The sequence below is a fragment of the Diadema setosum genome, chromosome 9 (genome assembly GCF_964275005.1).
Source record: "Diadema setosum chromosome 9, eeDiaSeto1, whole genome shotgun sequence".
NCBI lineage: Eukaryota > Metazoa > Echinodermata > Echinoidea > Diadematoida > Diadematidae > Diadema > Diadema setosum.
The window spans coordinates 24971939-24996277 of NC_092693.1; the positions used below are offsets into that span (position 1 = coordinate 24971939).

General features: G+C 38.4%; 1 protein-coding gene across 1 annotated transcript in view; it reads left to right on the top strand.

The window, feature by feature from the left end:
• LOC140233157 (scavenger receptor cysteine-rich domain-containing protein DMBT1-like) overlaps nucleotides 1-21855 on the top strand; it is a 38076-nt gene extending 16221 nt beyond the window's left edge. Inside the window, exons 2-9 of the mRNA XM_072313274.1 lie at nucleotides 8846-9166; nucleotides 13590-13910; nucleotides 14511-14840; nucleotides 16709-16821; nucleotides 17863-18064; nucleotides 19244-19567; nucleotides 20124-20441; nucleotides 21119-21855. Coding sequence (XP_072169375.1) covers nucleotides 8846-9166; nucleotides 13590-13910; nucleotides 14511-14840; nucleotides 16709-16821; nucleotides 17863-18064; nucleotides 19244-19567; nucleotides 20124-20441; nucleotides 21119-21855 — 2666 coding nt within the window. The remainder of the gene's footprint in view (nucleotides 1-8845; nucleotides 9167-13589; nucleotides 13911-14510; nucleotides 14841-16708; nucleotides 16822-17862; nucleotides 18065-19243; nucleotides 19568-20123; nucleotides 20442-21118) is intronic.
• Nucleotides 21856-24339: the final 2484 nt, after the last annotated feature.

Sequence of the window (24339 nt, forward strand, 5' to 3'; positions counted from 1 at the left end):
ACGCAACGAGCGAGCCGAAAATGTTTGTATTTCAGCTTATAAAACATGGAATTCTTGTCATTTCAGCTTATTTAATCTTACAATAGACCAGTTCGTAACTACACTCTGCGCATGAGCAGAAAAAGGTCATTTTTACCAACAGGCATTTTGGTTTGTAAATTCATTGAGATAAGCATCCGTGATGCAATAATTATTCATGTGATCCTTATATAAATGAGGCTTGCCAGCACATCCACCTGACAACAAGACTGTTATTTCGCAATCATCGCTATAAGGAAATAGGCTGTTATTGCATTCAAATACAAAACATGAATTCCATAAATTGTTACGTCGGGCACGCTTATGCATTATGCCCCCTTTGAAAACGAGTGAAGTGCCTAACCAGCAGAGAAAAAAGAAAGGTCATTTGTACCAATGTGTAAATGAGGTAATTACGAACTGGCTTATTCTAATCAAGATATAGTGACGGCCTTATAGATAACGATTTATACCAATAAACTGAGGACTTGAAAAAATACTCCATCTTAGTACGCGCGAGTGAGCTGAAATATGCATAGGCCCTATTTCCGCGTCATCATCACGTTTTGTTCTTATATTTTTTTATGACAGATATTAGGCGAGCGAGCCGAAAATTTTTGTTTTCCAGCTTACAAAACATGGAATTCTTGTCATTTTTGCTTATTAAATCTTACAATTCTAGTCAAAATAATAATAGTGACGGCGTTATAGATAACGATTTATACCAACAAACAGAGGACTTGAAAAAATCCTCTGAATTAGTACGAGCGAGTGAGCCGAAATTTGTATATTTCTGCGTCATCATTACGTTTTGTTCTTATTTTGTTTTGTTTTTTTGCCCCTCCCCCCCCCCCATGTTCGAAACAGTTGGCGCCCTCCTTTGATCCAATCGGCGATCTCTTCAGAATAAAAGAAATTGCAGCCGCTGCTACGTGAAACATTTTGCCTGTTAAATATAAAATGACATGTGTGAACACAATATACATTGTCATTTTGTCCGCGTCATCATCATGTTTTGTTTTTATCTTATTTGATTTGACTGCCCCCCCCCCCCCCCCCGGTCGGGTCGAGGGTTTTTTTTTTTTTTTTTTTTTCTTCTTCTTCTTCTTCTTCTTCTTCTTCTTCTTCGTTTTTGTTTTGTTTGTTTGTTTGTTTGTTTGTTTTTTTTTCGTTTTTTGGCGCCCCGAAGAAGTGGCGCCCGGGGCAAGTGCCTCCCTTGCCCCCCACACCGATACGCCACTGTCTGTTGGGATTGTATTTAGTTCACGTGACTTGTTTGGTGAGTTCTTGATTAATAAGTTAATGTTCTATACCATCTATAGTGACATACTGTATTACTCACTCAATTCTTACTTGGCCTCACAGACAATGTCATCTGACTGTACGATGGAAGTTTGGAAAGACTGTTGAATTGCCAGGATTCTACCAACAAAATTCTGATTAAAACAATTTTCAAGCTCAGTCTGATCACCATGAGTGAGGTATTTTGGTAAAAGTTAAAGCAATAACAGCTTTATACAGTTTCTTTGTGTCTTTCAGAAAATCCGTAATGCTTTTGAATGGTAATTTGATGAAGACTTAATGAAGGCATTTACATATTACTTTTGAGTACAATATCTGCTTGTGAAATTCCCGTTTTATGGACCTTAAATTTCGTTTTATTTGTCAGCGAAGATTTGCTCGAGCTATTTCTTGGGTATGGTACCATAAAGCGTTGGGGTGAATAAACCTTGTGCCGTTTCTCATGTGCTAATACAACCTTCCGCTGCCCGCCTTGTTACACTTGCCAAACGTGAACACATAATCCTTTAAGATCTGCACTGGCTTCCTATAAGATATCGTATTCAATACAAGATCCTCCTCATTACTTTCAAGGCACTACACGGAACAGCCCCGCACTACATTACAGAACTCATAACCCCATATAAGCCTACTAGATGTCTCCGATCCTCTGCTCGAAACTTGCTTGTTGTACCTACCATTCGAACGAAGTCTTATGGGGACAGGGTTTTTTCTTTTGCTGCACCTACTCTATGGAATTCTCTGCCAGACCCACTTAGAAGTCAGATGCCAATAGACAATTTCAAACAAAAACTCAAAACCTATCTTTACGAAATAGCCTATGATTGTTAAACTTGAAGTCATTTTTCAGTAGTACTGGCAGCTCTGACCTTCAATGTACGTATATTTAAGAAATAGTGATTGTAGGGTAATAATCTTAGGTTCATAATATTTACAAGAACAATGAATTTTCTTAACCAATTCTCAATTTGGGTTTCGTCAGAAACACAGCACCGTTCATGTCCATTTGAAGTTTATTGACCACACACCGCGCATACTATTTATAATCATTCTCATCTTATTGGTATCTTCCTGAACTTCTCCAAGGCCTTCGATACAATTAATCATGACATTTTACTTCACAAAATATTGTCTTATTATTGAATACGGGGGAAGGCCTTGTAGTGATTCAGGAATTACCTACAAAATCGAAAACAATACATAACTCTGAACGAGAACAACTCAAGTCTATCTTCATTGTGGCGTCCCACAGGGTAGCTTGTTAGAGGACCTTTACTTTTTGTTATTTACATGAATGGCTTTTGCAGATCATGTGACATACTCTCATTTATACTCTTTGCTGATGACTCAAATATTTTCTTTTCTCGCCAAAATCCAGATACTCTCGTTCGAATCGTTAATTCCGAATTGAAGAAAAAGTGTTTCAGTGGATAAGAGCTACTGAATTATCACTTAATCTCCAGAAAACCGAGTAATATGCTTTTTAGCAATTCCAGAAGCTTTGCGCATAGGTTATTTCTGATGACTCTGCACGTATCACGATGGACGATAAACTTTCGTGGAGGCCGCATAATTTCGACTAATATTGATATCATTGATAGACTCAAGTTTCATATCAAATTACCCTGTTTGTTGCGGTTGTATTTTCTCTAATTTTACCTTATCTTGATTACGGACTCCTAGCATGGGGTAGTGCCCATCAAACTATACTAGATATACTACTGTTACAAAAGAAAAACAAAAACAAAAACGAGCACTTCGTATTATTTGTGGCATCCCGCCACGTTCTTATTCAGATCCATTATTCACTAAATATAAGATTTTGAAAATCAAAGATTTGTACCTTTATTTTTTCATCTTGGCAAGTTTTGTGTTTAATTACAACACAAATGCACTTCCCAATATTTTCAATTCAATGTTCCCACGGAACCAGTTTTTTCATAAATATCCCACTAGACAATCGATGAGTTTCATTTACCCCTCCTGAGAACTTTATTGGCTCAGAATACTATTTACACCGGCCCCAGATTTTGGAATTCATTAAGCTGTGAAGCAAAAAAAAAATATATATATATTCATCTTTGTATTATTTTAAGTGCAAGTTGAAATTCTTTCTGTTAAATCCTCTCTGATATCTTTTTTCTTTATTAGCTAGGTCTCATCAACCTCAGGGTTCAATACACCATCAATCAGTCAGTCACTAAATTCATTATTTCGCAATGATTTAGCTATAATGATACTTCCACAGCTGTGAGCTGTGAGCTCTGAAGCACCCCAATTCCCTGTTCCATTTCCCTTGTTCAGCGTGTATAGGCATTCTTTTTTTTCTTTTTTTTTTCCTTCCGTTCTTTCCATCTATTCTGTCAAGACGTCTTGTGTTTCTCCTGTTTTGTTCCGTCCTGTCGTAAATTATATTTGTGATAAGTATTTGTAAATAAGTAATTCATAAGATTCTTTGAGTGGTTAACAGTATACAAGCTTGTTAGTGGACCTCTCAATTTGTTTTCTTAACTAAAACATAACTTTGCATTTTTGCCAATATATGTTAAACTGTATCATTTTATCTCTTGCAGAGGCGAATGTTTATGTTCATGATGTAATTCCTGATTTATTCTGTTTTATGTTTGTTGGAAAAAGAAGAATGAAAATAAATGAATTGAATCAAATTGAATTGAATAATCCTTTGTTCATGATCTGATTCGTCCAGATTATGCGGTAAAAGATATCATACCGTATATATGATCAGGAGCATGCAGAGAAGGGAAATTTCCTACTTCGTTGACTTCTACACCTGATAATCAGTCTGTTCCCTATACGATGAAGTGCAAAAAAAATTAATAAAAATAGTGAAAACATTCATGGACAATATGATATTTATACTGCCCTTAGAAGTAGGTCCCTACATGGCAGCTCCTTCTTTGCATATTTTGCCCATAATTTGTATGTCATTCAAAGTTCATTTCGTCTTTCGACGAAAACATAGTATGTACACTTCAATTTCTCAGGCAACAGAGAATGAGGTAAATATAACATTGTATACTATAGAATATAAGACAATATGATAACAGGCCTATATTGTGAGATAATTTCGACAAAGGATTGAATAGCATCAACTTCTTTTCTGCGGCCCCTGGTATTACCTTCTTGTAATTAGTGCAGGATGTTATTAGTGTTATTGGATTTGTCATTTCTGTCGAGAAACAGCTGATAGATTGCATGTATGGAGAAAAGGTGATGATTTCCCTTTTTTATGCCAATAATTGGTCTTGCACTGAGAATCATACTAGTTTGTGGGGGGGGGGGGGGGGTTGTTATTAAGCGTACCTAACCCTATGCCAAAAGAGCCCAATTCCCAACATTAACTCTAAAGTAGCCTACTGCTAGGAATCACATTTGTCAATAACCCCACCATGAAGGGACTATTATGGAACAGTTGTATTATTATTTCTTGAATCCACTAAACAAATCAAATAACAACACCTCAGCGGCAAATCATCCTTCTGACCTGCTGATTTAAGTCCCTTGCACTTTGACGTTAGCGAATACTACAGTATAATAGTAGGCTTGTTCTTCTAAACCCACCGACCAAGTCCTTTCTCGGCGGCGATTTGGTCCCCCCGAATTTGCGTATAAATCCGCCCATTCGACCCCCTCAGCGGCGATTTGGTCCCCCGAATAGGCTTCTTCGTACAAACCCGGCGATTCGATCCCCCTCGGCGGCGATTAGGTCCTTGCGAAACGGATATTTGGTCCTAGGATACTATTTCCTAAATTCGAACCCGGAAATAAGGTCCCCCGGAGTCTTTTTCCGGACGGACATTACTTCCTACCACACCGGCCTACTGGGCTGTGATGTACAGCGCACTCGGTACGTCGTGAACGCGATAGCGGCAACATTTTTGCGAACAATCGCTGATATTCCACGCATATTTCGCGCGTTGTTCGTATTTTTCCCCGTTTCTGATATTTTAAGCGGATGAATTGTACTGTACAAATGCTTGTGAGGATTGTACGGTATCGAGTTTGTATACATTTTCATGTCATTGTGACTATGTGCATGTGTGTGCAGTGTCGGAAGGAACGGTGCCAGCAGGGAGGTCCACACCTCCCTGGTGCGTGCAGTGGCCGTGCCGCACCGTATATCGGCAAAGTGTGCGTGTTTTGTAGCTGTCCAGGGTCCCCATCCCCTGGTCTGTCACGGCGATACATTATATTTTGAAGAGAAAATGAATGCGCTTTTCCAGCTAATGTAAAATTATTAAATGGGTGTATGTACAAAATAAATAACTTTTCCACGGATTCTGGTTTGTCTCGTATTTCTGCGGGATACTTTTCTTCACGATGTAAATTCACGGACAGTCGTGAGTGGTATCATCTGTAGTGTGTACTATACAATCATTCATCATCCAAATAATGAGTGATTATCAAATGTCTTTTTAGAACATGAAGAAACATCTTTAAACGTTTAATGCTAGAATGCCATATCAGTATCATTTTGACATCCATCTGCAATTGTACAAGCCAGTTTCCAGTTGAATGTGCTACAATTGTACTGTGAAGAACTGCAGATATACATACCAGCTGTGTGGACACAAAAAGTCACAAACACCAATAAAAGAAGCAGTGTTTTGAATATCATGGAATTTATTTCAGTCGTACATTTGTTGAAAGACATGTTTTATACCTGTTTCAATTAATAGCGCAATACATCAGAATTGCAAGTACACTGGTATCAGAAAAGCCATTACAACACTAAATACCAGTATTAAGATGGTCATTTTCCCTTGTCATCTGTAGTGGAAAGAAAAAGCAAATGTATAATTCAGCATGCATGAAGTTTCATTTCAAGTAGGTCCTATGGCACATATATCTATTTGTTTGAAAATGCACAGAGTGCAGGCAAGACGTACACTTGTGCAGGGCATAACTCATAACACAGCTACCAGAGTGATATTTCATTTCATAAATTGAATATAGAAAATTGTAAAGCCCTCTCTCGTTACCTTTCTCAGAATTTACCGGACGATAAACACATATTACTTTCATTTTGACGATCCTTGAAAAAATAGTAAGATATCAAATAGTAAGGACCTCCCTCATCGCCTTGCTCAAAAAACCTGGACGAGAAACTACTTTCTTTTTTTACTTGGCCTAATGAAATTTTGATATGACATAAAGCTGCCAGTCCTGAGGACTTCATTAAAATAGGAGTTGCCTTTGCACTTAATTTGTGCTAATAGTGATGAAATTCATTGTGAGTGCTGAGTTATGAGTAGGCCACTACTACTATAAAAAGTGGGTTTTTTTTTTTTTCTTCTTTATGCTGGGCTGGTTGACTGCATTTTGCATAATTCTGTGCAATCAGGACATTAATTACTGGAACATATGGCCTGCAGTAAAAAAATTGCATGCTTTCAAGAAATGCTAAAAAAAGAAAAAAAAAATCAATTTTTGCATTAAATATACTGAATCAGTTTGATAGTGCTTTTCCAAGCTACAGCATTATATACTAGTACATAGTCTCGTATGAATATAGTGTGCCTTGGTTCTGTAGTTTGCAGTGGCTACAATACTGGAAATATCTGTGTAGCCATATGGTTGACCAGCTGCAGATGTATCACATGTGATCGAAATTAATTGCCACCAGAGGTTGAAAGTGAAATTGACTGAAGTCTTGTGCATGTATATCAATGTCAGGTAGGCACGGGTGCTCAATATGGAGACCTCTCCAAACAGTCTGCTTTCACAAGTCGACACCAGTTCATGAATAAATGATTAGAATTTCCATATAATGAGGTTCCCTTCATGTGGTCTGTGCGGGTATGATGTTGAAAGGACTGTTGTAGTAACTGCAGGGGTGGACACAAAAGATTGGGTTAGCACCTTACAATAGGTTAGCCCTTCAAATGGAACACGATCAATTAGGATTAATGACTCACACACAGCACAAGTCTCCTTGCTGTAGTACATACCATACACAAAATGCACTACACCCCTTTTAAGTCATCTGTGTACAGTTATCTTTTGAAGCCACTCAAATTGTGATGTACACCCTTGTCCGGTAAAAGTGGACATTTTCACTGTGCTGAACTTTTCACACATTTTTCGCAACTAGAAACTAGCGGGAAAATAACAGCACACAAATATTTTTGCTCGCTATATATTTTTGTAGTTGAATGTCTTGATTCTGCGGAATCGAAAACATGCAAAACTCATCTTACCCTGCCGAGCACAAAAAATTATGGTATGCCATGATTGCATTCAAACAGTACCTGCAGAGTTATTCTGTAGAGTCATACACACAGTATGATCAGGGCCGGCAGAGCATTTTCAAAAGTGGGGGGGGGGGGGGGGGGGGGGAGCCACTTCCGCGTTTCATGAGCTAACAAGCAAAAAAAAAAAAAGGTCTTCAGCTCATCTCTCTCCTTCCACTTTCCGGTTTCTTCAGCTGACAAGCAACGAAAAAAAAAAAAAGGGTCTTCAGTGCAAAAACATAACCTTGCTGCACTCACACTTCAAGATCACTATCTATTTCTTTTTAGTGCCACGTCCATACTTCCAGGTTAAAAAAAAGTGTGTGGGGGGGGGGGGGGGGCCCAAAGTGATGACACCTTATGTATTCCTTTGTATGGTGCACAAAAAGCCCTGTTGGTTTGAGCTGGTTACCAAATAACAGACAATTGCAAGTAACAGTGAAAACTTCCAGTACATTGTATTTACATACTGTAGTAAATGGTATGTGTACTGTATGTAAGTATACTTATGGCTATGCATTATGATAGACAAGAGTAATTGATTTAGGTTTTTGTAACAGTTATCTGGTTCCATGACATTTGCTCCTGCGACAGTTGTTCCCATGAAATATCTGCATGCTATACTAAGTAAAACATAAATTCTACCAACAAACATAACCCTAACCCTAATCCTAATCCTCACTTCAAACTAAACCTAAATCCTAATCACAACCCTAACCCTAAGTCCTTGGATAAAATAAGAATGGAGCAATTGTCACAGGAGCAAATGTTGTGTCGCCGATAGGCGTATAATTCAAAATTGCACCAATCTCAATGCACTTACAGTAACGCATTAATTCAGGTCACAGTCAGGATTGTGACCCAAATTTCAAAATTAGTACAGCAAGAACAGAACATGTTATTTCACAAGATTTTGGATACAATTCAAATCACAATATTTGCTTCATTTTTTTTTTTTTTGCAAAAAAACCCCCAACATGACGTTTTGCAGTGAGAACTGTGATCCATGGCAAAAAAAAAAGTGAAATTTGATATCTAACAATGCACCACCCTTTGTATATTGAATTGGCCTTGTGATGGAGACAAGTAAACATATCATTCATAACATGTATAGGTCAGCTCTTGGCAAGAAAGTTTGTACATTTTCTTTATATAGTGAGAACACAAAATCAAAAAGACGCAACCCTAATCTGACCCAAATTTTGGAATTTTTTTCAATGAGAATGGCACTCATGTAACTCTAGTTAATCTCTCTTTCGTTTAATCGTCAGATCACTATGACCTCCGTCTTGTTGGTGGCGCACTGGAGGCTGAGGGGCGTGTTGAGATCTACTACTCGACGTCATGGGGCACAGTCTGTGATGATGATTTTGGCATGAATGAAGCCCAAGTTGTATGTCGTCAGCTGGGCTATGTTGGTGCAGTTGAGTTCTTCCAGAGGGCACACTTTGGAGCTGGCACTGGAAACATATGGCTTGATGATGTACAATGTACTGGGCAGGAGGCATCACTGGTTTCCTGCAACCATGGTGGATGGCGACATCATAACTGCAAGCACAATGAAGATGTGGGTGTGTCCTGCTACACCAGTGGTATGTGGAGCTGAAAAACAGTTGATGAATCTGATTATTAAAACAGAGATGGTTAGAAGACAAAGTTTTCTTTTTTTTTGGGGGGGGGGGGTTGAGATCTTCTTATTTTTTAAATTTATAATTTATACCAAAACTTGTGCAGAAAGCATTTATTATACCAAGGGATGGGGTCCCTAATGGCCAAGTACATACATTTCACACTCCCTTCTGACTCCAAAAGCAATTACTACCAATATGGCATGTAGATACCATCCTCAAGTACTGAATCACATTAAAGGGTGTGTACAGTTCTGGTTGAGGTGAGGATTTAGCTTTTAACGTTTTGCGAGATATTCAGAAACCACTCTATGAGATGTCAAAGAGCATGCAATTCTAAGGGGTATCAAAAGTTTATTTGATGGAAATCGGTTTTGAAATGGCTGAGACATCTAAAAACAAGGTGAAACAAAGAGATCCTAATAAAAGGCGTGGCCTATCGCCTTTTATTATTATCACTTCTTTTGATATCTCAACCATTTGAAAACCAATTTTCATCAAATAAATGTTGAATCCTTCTTAAAATTGCATGCTCTTTCATATTTCATTTGAGGTTTCTCATTATCTCACTTACGAATGTTCAAAGCATGAATCCGCACATCAACCAGTACTGTACAGTCCCTTTAACATTCATTCTTTCCAGTAACAATAAGGAGCTATTAAAAATGTAATTGTCTGTCCTCAGAAATTGTCATAGCGCCATCTGTGTGAGCCTTCTGTAATTGACTGACAGTAGATAGCAGTGGCTAGTCTTTGTCCTTCAAATGCATATGTGCATTCTGTGCATGTGCTGTAAGTATGTATACCGTATATTATTGTAAATAAACTGTATTATAATGTAAATAACACTCGAATGGAGGTGAATTGCAAAATAAACACATGAGTACAGTCTGAAGGAATCTTCAGCTAATTGAAGGAAGCAGACTTAACCAGAAGAAGAAGAATAAGAAGAAGGTACTATAAAAAGTGAAGAACAAACATTAATCCATGATATTGACAACGATGGGCATACTGTACATATTGTACATATTTAGGGTAGGGTAGTGACAAGTTTGGGTCGGGCCCATTATATTTCCCTTCTTTTGTATTTTATAGTGGTGAGCCATTTCGTAGTTTGACTTTGCACATGAGCAGGAAAAAAAAAAAGAAGGTTATTTGTCATAACTGGCATGTTGGTTTTAATTCATTGAGACGAGCATCTTTAGTGTCATGATTAATTGTGATGCTTAAAAGTGCTTGCACGCATATCCACCTGACAGCAACAAAGTGTTCTTTAAAGCCTAGTATTTGACAATAATGATAGAAATAGTATGTTACCACATACAATACATATGTTGTATGAAATGGATGCTTCCTCGATTGTTGACTGAGAGGCTTCTGTGGTCACCTGGTCTATCCGCAAATCTATTATTTGCTTGAACATGAATTCCATAAATAATTACATCGGGTAACCTTCTGCATTATGTCTCATTGAAATTAGAGAAGTTCTAAACCAACTGAGAAAAAAAGAAAGGCCATTTTCTAAAATGTGCACATGAGCTACTTACAATCTTATGATACTTATCATCAGATGTCCACCAAACTTTGGCAAAACTATTTTAATTTGGAGGCATTGCAAAGCTTATGACCCAGAACTGTTATTTGGCACTACGTCATTTTATGATATTTCTATCTTCCATTATCAAGTATTTCATAGGGCAGAAGAAACATCAGACTTTTTCTTTTGTGATATATTGTTGTCATATACCATTGTTTATTTCATTCGCAGAAGTCCTCTGTATAAACAATAATAAATAAATAAAATAAACAATTACACTAACATCCTTCAGAGATCATCCTGTTAGTAATATTTGAATCGTAACATTTGTCCAGCAGTGAATTTGGCAAAAGTGTATGCATGCAAGTGAACATCATACAGCTATGTGCCACAGCAACTCTTAACATCATGCATAGTTGCACATGAAGCAAATACCATCATATCACAATATGCACAATATACAGTAAGCTTGTTGTGACATGATCAATCGTAAAAATTGGCTTTTACTCATAATCTCTTTGCATGTAATTTGCTTTCAGACACGCAATTTCATAATTACTTCCATTAAGATTATATGCTGTAATTGAAATATGACCTGATTATCTTACATACTACATGTATGTACAAAATATGTCAAGTTTATTATTTGTGGATATTCTTCTCTTTTTACCCAAATAGATATCATCTTGAATTATAACATCTGTGATAATGACATGATTCTTTTTTTTTGTGAGGCTAGTTTCTCAAGGACTGATTGCTTGTTCACTGAACAATAAGTTGCTGGCTCCATGTGTGTAAAGAGTTCAAAAACTCTAAGCGCTTCTTGTTTACATTCTGTCTGAAAATTGCAAATGTGGGTGAATCTATTGTACGTGTACCTTGACTTTTTTGTCTTACCATGTAGATTGCCTACCTTCCCTCTCGGCCCCCCACCCACATGAGTTGAGTTTGTGCTGTAGAGCTTGATCTTTGGATTGTGACTCGCTTGATTTCATTTGAAGCATTTCCTCATTGAAATTAGTTCCTCTCAAAACAGGTAGCCTTTGCAAAATTTTATCTTGTTTTTATGCCTCCGCCACGAAGTGGTGCCGGAGGCATTATGTTTTCGGGTTGTCCGTCCGTCCGTCCGTCCGTCCGTCCGTCCTTCCGTCCGTCCGTCCGTCCGTCCGTCCTTCCGTCCGTCCGTAATGAATTTTGTGGACAAGGTAACTATCGAAACCTGTTGAGGTATTCTAATGAAACTTGGCATGTATGTGTATTAGGGGGTGAAGTTGTGCCTATCAACTTTTGGGTGCACATGCTCAAGGTCAAAGGTCAAAAGGTCAAGGTCAAATACATAAAATTTCACTATTTCCACCATATCTATTGAATGCCTGAAGATAATTTCTTGAAACTTAGTGTATACATGTATTACCCAATTAAGATTCTCTGGTGAAAGTTTGGGTCATGAGGTCAAAGGTCAAAGGTCAAAAGGTCAGGGTCAAATACATAAAATTTCACTATTTCTACCATATCTATTGAATGCCTGAAGATATTTTCTTGAAACTTAGTGTATACATGTATTACCCAATTGAGATTCTCTGGTGAAAGTTTGGGTCATGAGGTCAAAGGTCAAGGTCAAAAGGTCAGGATCAAATACATAAAATTTCACTATTTCCACCATATCTGTTGAATGCCTGAAGATATTTTCTTGGAACTTAGTGTATACATGTATTACCCAATTAAGATTCTCTGGTGAAAGTTTGGGTCATGAGGTCAAGGGTCAAAGGTCAAAAGGTCAAGTAGAAATATTAAAACTTCTTTTTTTTCTCTGTACGTTGGAAAATTGTTCAAGGTATCTTCATGGAACATAGTATATACATGTACTGACTGGAAGTGATTATCTAGAGAATGTAGGGTTCATGGGGTCAAAGGTCAGGGGTAAAGGTCAAGTGCAAGACTTCAAAATTTTACTATTACCCTCATATTTATGCAATGCCAGCAGGGTTATTTTTTTACACTTAGTGTATGCGTGTGTAACCTAATAGAAATTCTGTGGAAAGTTTTTTTTTCTCTTTTTGCCTCAAAGGTCAAAAGGTCAAAGATCAATTGAAAGTGCTGAACTAACTTTTTCCTCCATATCTCGGAAGTGGCTCAAGTTACCGTGAAACTTAGTACATATTATGCATGTTCTACCTGAAAGTAATTATCTCATGAATTTTAGGGTCAAGGGCCAGATGAAAATGGTAACAATTTACTATTCAATTCAGAAATTGCACTTTTTCTCCACACCTGTACCTTGAAAATTACTCAATGCCTAAATGTATGAATGGTTCAAAGTCAAGTTAAAGTCCTTAAATCCCTAGATACATGCTCTCCTATTCATCCAATTAGACCTACGTCAAGGAAGGTGAACATTCAACACATTTGTGACAAACTTGTCATTCCAATATTTTGCCAATTTTGTGAAAATGTAATCACACAGTGTCCACATGTACTATCTAGACCTATTGGGAAAATCATGCATTATGGCGGAGGCATACCAGTCGCCAAAGCGACATTTCTAGTTTCTTTTTTCTCTAGGTAATAAGAAATCAAACTTATTACAGAAAATTTCCTGCACATTACAGTCATGTCAGGTTTTTTTTTTTTTTATACTTAAGTGAGTGATATCTAGATAACATTTAAGAAAAGAAATGTTTTTGAAGGATTAGCAAGTGATGTTTTCAATTCACTTTTGTGTTTGCGTATCAGTGGGAGATACAATCATGTATATATGTTTTTTCTTTGTGACAGTACACTTAGAATTTCCTGTGAAATTTAAGATACAATATCATATCATCTCTTACTTCTTTGGACTTTCACTTGTAGATCAATACAAAGTGCGTCTGGTTGGGGGCAGCACATACCATGAAGGGCGAGTAGAAATCAACTACCTGGGTGCTTGGGGCACTATCTGTGACGACTCATGGGATATCAATGAGGCCACTGTGGTATGCAAGCAGCTGGGCTTTACAGGGGCACTTGAGGCCTTAGGAGTGTCAGCTTTTGGACCAGGGGACGGGACTATCATGCTTGATGACCTCAACTGTGATGGTCAAGAAGCCTCACTGGACATGTGCCCACACCCTGGATGGCGGATGCATAACTGTGACCATTATGAAGATGCCAGCCTTAAGTGTGATATAGAGAGTAAGTCACTATCTTTTAGTAAGGATAAGGGGGAAAATATGATATGACATTTGGCAAACCCAATATCCTCTCTTTGCCTCATTCCTCATACACATGTAGGCATTCTACAAAGTTAATGATGTCATCAAATCTATCATTCAACTTGATCTGCTTGCTATGGTGTTTGCTTACTGAGAGAGTGTGTGTATCTTGATGAAATCAAGCAAGCATACATTGTAGCTTTGGTACATTTGCAGAGGTTTAGAATGGAATTTCCCATGCAGAGTTACACAAGCCCAAGAAGTTCGTTTATTTCATTTCCATCTGAGAAATGGATGGATAGCCCATATTTAGCTGCATTAGCTGGTCCTCCATGAGGTCCAATTACATTGCAGATGTGAGGCAGGACCACTTCACCGGGTTATGCAGCCTGCTCTTTGCAATGAATGAATGAAGCGGGATTTTCTATGTGCATGACTTGTGGCTCTTTCACACACGGGATCTCCATTCTATGTCCTATTTATGGGACAGAGTGTTCTGCCTCTTACTAGAGGGGACAGGATGATAACACACAACAGTAATTTGAAGTAACTTGAGTGTCTGAATATCTGGCCTTTACAGATCACATGGTACGACTGGTAGATGGAGGAAGTCCCAATGAGGGTCGGGTTGAGGTTATACTCAATGGCAACTGGTCCACCATTTGTGACCTTGGCTGGGACACCAAGGATGCTAATGTGGTTTGTCGCCAGCTGGGTTACATAGGGGCCACTAATGCACCAAGAGGGGCGCACTATGGCGCTGGATTAGGAGTCATTGCCCTGGATGATGTACGATGTGAGGGTAATGAGAGAGAGCTGAATGACTGTTACCATGGTACTTGGGGATCTGTGGATGACCGTTGTAACCATGGCAATGATGCATCTGTCATCTGTGCCAACCAAACTGAATGTAAGTGCATTTTTTTTTAGTTGAAGTCTAGTCCTTTTCTCATTTGTAATCAATTTTCTTTGAACCATGTGCTGTATAATTCGATCAAATTTCATATTGGCATGAAGGGAGACCTCCAGACAATTTCTGAAACTTTTCACACAATTATAACACAGTGAAAATGTGTCAATCTTCAAAAACAAGCCATTAAGGTACTTTAATCATTATTTGAAGTTTTCGCAGGATTGGCCGTAGTTCTGGCCAATGGAACAACGCACTGTGCACTCACACACAATACTATTCAATTGTGAGTGAAAAGTCTCACAATCATTCCTGTTGTAGCTACCAAGTAATATTCTGAACATAGCATTTCACTCTATTCATGCTCACACAGGCCTATACATGAGTTTGTCAGTTTATGAAACATGGTTTTGTAACATGAATTTGTCATTTTAGTTCTTTATTCAATCATTTTTAAATGTGCAGTAAAACCTTTTGTACAAGAATTGATTAATTTAGAAATTTAAACCTTGTTTTCTAAAGAAATTAAACATTTGAGTATAGCAAAGGATTTACTGCTTTGTTAGGCAATCCAGTGTGTATGATCACTTCACTGTTTATTATATGCTTTATGCTGAAAAATCTCTGTACTTTGTATGCATAATTGCTGTAGGGTAGTGGTAGTGGTAGCCTGTTTTGGCACCATGGGGGTGACAGGTTGAATGAGACCCAGGAGATAGAATTATCCATCTTTTTAAGAAAATACTTGACCAGATTTTCCCAAAACCTGGCAGTAATCATTCTGTAGTTGTAGGGGATACAAAGTTGTTCATATATGGCTTTATACTATGAGGTGCTTTGTGTCTTTTCTCCCATAAATTTCAATATTGAGGATAGGCAGATGACATGAAGATATTCCTACCTTTTATGCTCACCTCAACATGTTTGATAAGATCAAACACGATGTGTGACAACCTGCTTGACCTTTGTATGTATTACACTTAATATGTTTAGATAGTAAATATTTGCGTGTTGACTTGTCCAAGGTGAAGGATTTGAACAGATAAACTGTAGTGCTGCAGAATAGTTTATTGAATGCAAACAAAAGTTTTGCCTTCATCTAGTGGCTTCTTGTTTGAAATCATGCTGTTGAATAGTAGCACATTAAATATCATAGATCTTAATAACAATAGTGAAGGTGACAGCACATCGATGGTATTAAATATTTTGATACATCACTTAGCTGTTAATGGTATCATGATCATCATCACAATTGAAATTAGTGTGTTGTCATTGTCATTGTGGTGTTTTACACCACGTAGATATCCTGTAAAACATGATATATTCGTGGCATGAATTTTTCGCGAATTGGAGCCGACTGCCTTTTTTGCGGCATGAAATTTTCGCGAACTGCCACTGGCATTCAATGCATATAGTGTAGACAAGAACTTTCGCGTGCATTTTAATTTTGCGAATCTCTGCGCTCGCGAAATTCGCGAAATTAGAGTGCACGCGAACATTCCTCGTTTTACAGTAGTCCCCTATGTGCTGTACTTGGAGTAGTCTCCTATGTACTGTTTGAAGAATATTTTAAATACTGTAAAAGTGAATATTTTCGTGTGACTAATTTTTCGCGCCCGGCGGGGTAAGGAGAATTTCACATGATTTTAATTCTGTGGAATCAAGACATCAACTACTGGAACATATGGCAAGCAATAATATTCGCATGCTTTTATTTTCGTGCTAGTTTCAGGTTGCCTAAAATGCACGAAAATTTCAACACCGCATAAATGTCCACTTTTACAGTACTCTTCTATTGTAACTTTACAAATTCTTTCGAAAATGAGATTACTATCTGTCAACCTATTTGTCCTGTCTTTATACTTTAGTGAATGTGCGTCTTGTAGATGGAGATACTCCTCAGTCGGGGAGAGTTGAAGTGTTCTTTAATGGAGAGTGGGGAACCGTCTGTGATGACTTGTGGGACCTGTCCGATGCAAGGGTGAGTTCTCCTTCATGATTTCAAGGCAGTTTCATGATCATGCATGTTCCAAACCCACATAATACCTGTGCAGGGTTTAGGTTTTTGGTTTTTTTTATTTGAAGTGTTCAAAGTGTGATCTTAGTAAGTAAAGATGACTGCTTGTTATTCAATACATTACTGTACATTACACCAGAGAGCTATCATGAGATGCACAATGAATACTTGTGTTGTGCATTCTCCTAAAGAAGTCTGCTTAGGACACTTTCCTGTCAACATGGGTGTAATTTGTCTTTTATGATATTTATATTGAATGTAAATATAAGGCTGGTTGGTTTTCAGTTAATTCTTAAAACTTGCTCATCATGAAACTCTGGAATTTTGTTCTTAACTAGCTTGATGTACATTTAGATTAGCTCAGCTCATAATGGTTTTATTGAAGAATTAGTGCCAAACACCTGCCATTAAAGTGCATGATTGAAAACAAAGGCTAAATTGAACTGTTTATAGATGATGTATGATATATGTGAGTGCAAAATATTGCTAGATATTACTGCCACATACTCGTGTGAAGAAACAGATTACAGAATTGATACGTGCTTGTCAATTTTGTTTTTCAAACTATAAGGGTCAATGACAGACATTGTTGTGTGAACTTTGGTGCATTTCTTTAGGAGTTGAGGAGATACCAAATCTCTCCTTCCTGATAAACAGATCTTACATTGTAGAGATGAGATCCCTTAATTCTTACAAGAAGGTGAGAGTTTTTAGAAGTTTGTTATCCATCAGCTATTTCAAGAAACCATTGCTCACCAGACTGTTTTCTTGTGTTCAATATTTTCTCAGTGTGATATATGAGCATTGTGCTATCGTTAGATTTATTCATGAATGTTTTTATGAAAACAGGCCCACCAGTCTGGTACTTTGCATTCATTTCAGTGACAGGGACCCTACAAGTTGAATGATGTTGACATTTTATGATGGCAGATAAAGTTATGGCGTTGATGTATCATGCTTGAATATTTAAACTGGGATTCCCTTTCCCCCTTTCCCTTTCTTCAGGTTGTGTGTAGGCAGCTTGGCTACAGCGATGCCCTGGAGGCCAAGTTATCTGCAGAGTACGGCGAGGGCACTGGGAGCATTGTCTTAGACAATGTCTTGTGTACAGGGTTTGAAGAAAACCTGACAGAGTGTCTCCATGATGGTTTTGAGGTTAACAATTGTGGCCACCATGAGGATGCTGGGGTCATCTGCCAGATTTCAGGTAGGAAAAAAAAAACTATTTCAGCTTCTTTCAGTTACTCGTACTATGTTTAGTTGAATGGTAGCTATTATTATGTTCACAGCTGCTGCTACTTCTACTACAGGCAAACCCTTCCATGATGAGGTGCGTAGGACCACAATATTTTTCGTATTCGATAACAAGTCTTGTTAACATGCATACCCAACGGTTGCTACATACAAATATACACATGTAGGACTGCAGACTGTGGCTATACCTTTTGCCCTATGTGGAGGCAAGAATACTTTTTATGCCTCCGCCACGTAAGTGTTGCAGAAGGCAGAATATTTTCAGGTTGTCTGTCCGTCCTTCCATCCTTCAGAATGAATTTTTTGGATAGCATAACTTAAAAACCATTCAAGGTATCCTGATGAAATTTGGTATGTGTATGTATATGAGAAGACGAAGTTGTGCCCCTCAACTTTTGGGGGCATATGGTCAAGGTGAAATTCTCAAAATTTCACTATTTCCTACTTTCCTATTTCCCTATTGAACCACCAGACTGTTAATTCTGAATACTTAGTATTCAGATATGTGTTGATCTACCGATGTAGACATAGTATGTATGGGAGGGTACATTATATACAACCTGCTTCCACTGACAAGCTTTCTAACATGGGTTCCAACCATCCATACCCTAGTGGAAGCATCCACTTATCTTAGCTACATAATTAGTCGCACCCTCTTGTGTTAAAATAACACTTATATTAATTGACAGATAACATACTACTTGAGTGAAGTGCGAAGTTTGTACACTGCACAGCAAGTGTTACCAATCCTGTTCTTGTTTGTTATGAGCTTGCAACACACACACACACCCCCATGTGCACATGTATGTTTGTGTGTTATTGTGTACAAGATATGTGCCTGGTTGTGAATCCTCCTAGCTTAATTGGAAGTCCATCTCCCCTTTCTTTCAGTCTCGTAGTGAACAGAACAAATAAATGAAATGAAGATTGCTTTACCATGAAAATCTTCTATGCTTTGTTTCTGGCATTAGCTTACTCTATCAAGTGAGGTGTGCTATAAAAGGATAGTATAGTATTGGTTGAGGGTGAGGATTCAGTTTTTAACTTTTTGCAAGATACTTAGAAACCACTTCATAAAATGCTAAAAAAGCATACAATTCCAAGAGCCTCCTTCTTGTTTCTTTTTTTCAAGATAACACCTATACACTACGCCTGGCTGGTGGCAGCGTGGCTTCGGAGGGTCGTGTCGAAATCTTCTACAAGGGCGAGTGGGGAACAGTTTGCGATGACAACTGGGACATTGATGACGCCGAAGTTGTGTGCCGTCAGCTTGGTTACACCAATGCTGAACGCTTTACAGCATCTGCATATTTTGGGGGAGGCTCGGGGCAGATCTGGCTTGATAACGTGAATTGCTTGGGAACTGAATCGTCCATCTTTCAATGCCAGCACAATGGATGGGGCAGCCACAATTGTGCACACATTGAGGATGCTGGAGTGGTCTGCCGCAACGATGGTGAGAATCATGCTCGTCTTTCACATTAAGAGATTCAGTCACCTTCCTGCATGTGCCTTGCAGTGTTCCATTCTCTTCATATGTTGCTTCATAATGACACTACTTTCAGCACCCGTGATACTTGAAGGAAGATGTGTAGCTTACTTCAAATTTTCTGTAAAGCAGTTATTTGTTCAAAAGTCTTGGTATATCAGTATTATAGCAGAAAAATCTGTCCCTTTTCAAAGACAAGAAATATTAGATTATGTAAGAATTCCATGTTTGGTAGTAACCATTCACTCAATTATGATTTGCAGTTCATATCAATTATCAAATACAAATTTATTTGAATGTGAAATGATTTATTCCTTTTATTTTGTCTATTGCATTTTAAACCATTGTTTCAAGCGTTGAGTAACTGCCATGAGAGATTTCAAGTTATTTCCTTTTATTTGCTCTCCTGATTCTTGGTTTAATATCAACTTTATGATTAAATTTGAAAAAATTACATCTAGATTTCTAGAATTGAAAAGCTGCAAGTGGTTACTGATTTCCTGATATTTTAAACAAAAACCAGGGTCTTCCGAGATCCGTCTGGTAGACGGGAGTGACTCGAGACATGGTCGTCTGGAGGTCTATTTTGAGGGCAGCTGGGGGACTGTGTGTGATGATGTATGGGATGAGCAAGATGCCACAGTAGCATGCCGTGAGCTTGGCTTCCAGCGTGTAGAGGTGCACAAGGCTGACTACCCTCCAGGCAGTGGCCCCATCTGGCTGGACAACTTGGAGTGCCAGGGTGAAGAAACTTCCATCAAGTACTGCGACCACAATGGGTGGGGCCAGCACAATTGTGACCACAGTGAGGATGTTGGACTCATCTGTGCTGATGATGCAGGTACATGAGGATGACAGAGGTTGTACATTTTGTACTAGTCACTATCCTAGTGTTTGTATATATGTATGTTAACTTCACATTGAATAGATATAACTGTACAAGGCTTTGTGCTTTACAATACAATACAAAATAGTTCTACAAAATATGAAAATTGATAGTACTTGTGCTTCATTTTGTGCTTCCAGAATTCAGATTGACGTGATAGAGGAAAACCTACCTGTACCACTTTTTGTTGTTTTCAAGATGTGTGGTCATATTTAGTCTCCACCGAAACCATGAAATGTACATACACATTTATTTAAAAGAGTCAAATGCTTCAGAAATCACTAGCCAAAATGAATATGTCAATATAGATTGATGTGGCATGTCCTCAGGTAACGTTCTAGAAGATTACATAATGATCTGAAGTGAGGCTGTCCCTATCACATCATTGTCCTACATATAATAGTTGAATATAAAGGTTACTTGAATCCATGTTTCAGCCATTTAGCTGGATGTCTGCTTGGGCAGGCACACAGAATTTCAAACTTGTTAAAAGATAATGAAAATCTCATTTCATATAGACGTAGGTTTTGAAACAATACTCGTTGACTTTATTGTTTGTTTTGTATGTGTGTGTGTGTGTGACAGGAGAGATGTTCATATCTAATAATTTTTTTCCTTCCATTCCTTTGTAGAGCAATCACTTTCTCGAGGTGCCATCGCAGGTATTATGGGGGGAATCATCTTGACACTATCTTTCATGATCTTACTCCTGAGGTATTGTTGCTATCGCCGTGCAAGGAAACGGCAGCCTACAACAGCCAACTCTTCAGCTGCTGCAGGATCATCTGCAGCACCATCTACTGCTGGACCCACCCCTATCTCCATCAACCAGAGTGTGTACTACAACAGCTATGGCCAGACTCTGCACATTAATGCCCCAAGTCCGGGATCCTCCTTAATGTACCCACCTCCCCCATTCACCCCGCCTGCTGAACCTCCTCCCTCGTACGACACCATATCTGGCTACACTCCTCATTCGTATCAGCAGTGTCCCACATTAGGACCTATAACACCAAATCCTGAGGCAGCTCCCCCTTACTCCCGTCATGGCAGCCAGCCTAGCACCTCCGGTACTAATGTCATCCCATCCATTCAAACGGTTCCCTTATCACCTGGTGCCCATGTACCATCTCCTTCATTCATGCCTGACAACCTACCCTCACCATTTCCGGATGTCATCTCCTCTGGAGGTCATCCCTTGCCTAAAGATCCACCCAACTATGAGTTATCAATGTCACTGCCAGACAATCCTACAGGCAACATACAGAATTCAGCAAGAAGCAGCGCAATGGACAGTGCCTTTACAAATCCCAGCTTTGTGCATGACTCAGAACAAGACCAATCCAGTGAGTCTTCCATGGAACTGTAGCCTGGGCTCTCTTAAAGCAGTCCATTACTGTAACTCTCTGATGATGATGAGCTGTGCTTGTTAATTTGTTCATTTACTTGTTTCATTGCTCATATCAGATGTAACCTGAGTGATCAATTTGTACAGCACAACTATTGTAGCAGCTGTATTGTACTGATTGTTGATGCTATATTAAAAGGGTATAGTATATGATCATGCTCACTAAACAACTGAACTCTTGTATTAATCATGAGACCATTCCATCTGCTTCTTTCAGTGTATTTCATCCTTTCCTTTCTTTCCTGTCTTGAGTGCAGAGACAGTAACATAGTGACTTAAAAGGGCATTGCACCGTTTTTGAATTTTTTTTATATGTTGTTCTTTTCATTCTAAAAGACCCAGCGGTGCAAACAGAATCAAAATTTCATAACGATTTAGTCCGTAATTTCATGTTAAAAATGGAACTTTTTAGGTGAGAATTATGCTAATGAGCTGACGAGCCCGGATGTGGTGATGTCACAAGTGCAAACTATATCACTGATTACAAGCGCTCACATACGCGTGCGTTAATTCGTACTGAGTAGCAGACGACGCTTAGGCCCAATTTAGCTAGCAGGTGGCGCTTTTGTACTGTCCTATCCATGTAGATATCTCAAATTTCGCTGAACCAAATCTCACCAAAATTACAGGATATACATTGTACTTCTAAGCATATTTCAAAGTACTCTCTTATATTTAAACGAAATCGGTAATCGGGAAAGATCAATATCGACGGCGACTTTCAAGTCGTCACTCAAAATAAACTCGCTCTTCGCGAGAGATCTCGGCGAACACGACCTGCACAATCTAGAACTGAAGTTTAATAGCCGACTAGTACTGTGTGAATGGGGAATTTACGCGGGAACTTAACTCAAAAGTGTAATGATTGTGGCGACTTGTGTGATTTACGAACTATATTTTTCTTTCAACTTACCACAAATAATTTGTAAATTAATTTTTTGCTCCCGATTACGTGAAAGATTTGTCTCATGATATTAGATGGCTAACTTCAGTCTGTGCTTGCGCAGGCAGGTAGGGCCTACACCGCGATCATTCATGTTTAGTCGTACAGAGCAGATTATTTTTAGCGACGACAGGAAAGTCGACAACTACACTTATGCTTCCCAACTTGCGATTTGGTTCCAATTAGCGTGAGCAATTGGATATGAGTCATAAAGTATTTCCTGTGATTTTGGTTCAGTTTGGTAAAGTAAATTTTGAGATATCTACATGCTCACATCAAGGAAAATGCGAAAGATTCTAATGTAAAAACTTCAGCGATTGATGCCAAATTTTGTAGCTGTGTTTTTTAATCATGAATGATGTCATTTTAATAGTCGTGTGCTAAAAATAGGGCCCACACCTAGCCACCCCGCACCCCCATAGAAAAAGCACATAAATGATGTGTGCAGGGCGCGCAGGGCACCGTGATCTCCACAACATATATTTCTTACATAAATGTAACCCGTTGAGGACGGACTGATTTTGCTACAAAACATGTTTCCCATGGACACCTGCCCGAGTATACTCGATGCTTGTCTTCAACGGGTTAAGATTTTAAAGAAAAAAATTACCTGTTTTCTCATCAGTTTGCTTGATTGTGGTAACCCTGCAATGTTCCAAGCATACTGCACACAGTCCCCTGGGTGCATTTCGGTTCAGTATGCTTGTAGCCATTTTACGCAGGATGGCACCTTTAGGGCCCCTGATGAGGTGCAGGTACAATGTACCTCTATATATGCAGTGTACCTTATACAGTACTATTTCCATTACGTATTCCATATTTAGATATAGATTGAATGATCTTAAAAATAACTTTTGTAAGTATGGCATGATGTGTTGAAAGGTAAGCTGTGTTGAAGACTTGGGGAAAATTTACCAAGTATCATTTACATGTATATCTGTCAACATATATTCATTTAAATGTCCTTTTTTTTTTCTTCATTTTTTTTTTTTTATTTATGGTGGAACAATTTGTTCAGGATGCATTTCCTGTGGTGTTTTTAATCTTTCATGATGTTTATATGCACAAAAAAAGCCAAAGCCAAAGCAGAATGTATTCTAGTAGTATAGTTACAAAGTACTAATATGATGTTAGATTGGATCATCTTTACATGTATAAATGCAAATCGAGAAAAAACAGTAGAAAAAAAAAATGATCGCATGAATAAATGTGAGAAAGGCATTATTTCATATCTACATGGGAGAGTATGTGAGGTATGTTTAGGAATTTATGGGCCAGATCTTGTCGCATGTTGAACGGAGCTGAGCTCATACTCTGATACTTTTACACCAGCAATAGAGCCAGATAAAAACATGATCTATATACTGTACCTGTGTTTATACATTATACCAATGGTCTGAGTGCATCAGTGAAAATTGTGTCCCTGAGGTATTAACCCATGAAGTGAAGCTAAGTGGGTTAGGAATAATTCAATAGTTGCCACATACACACTATTCCTTCTG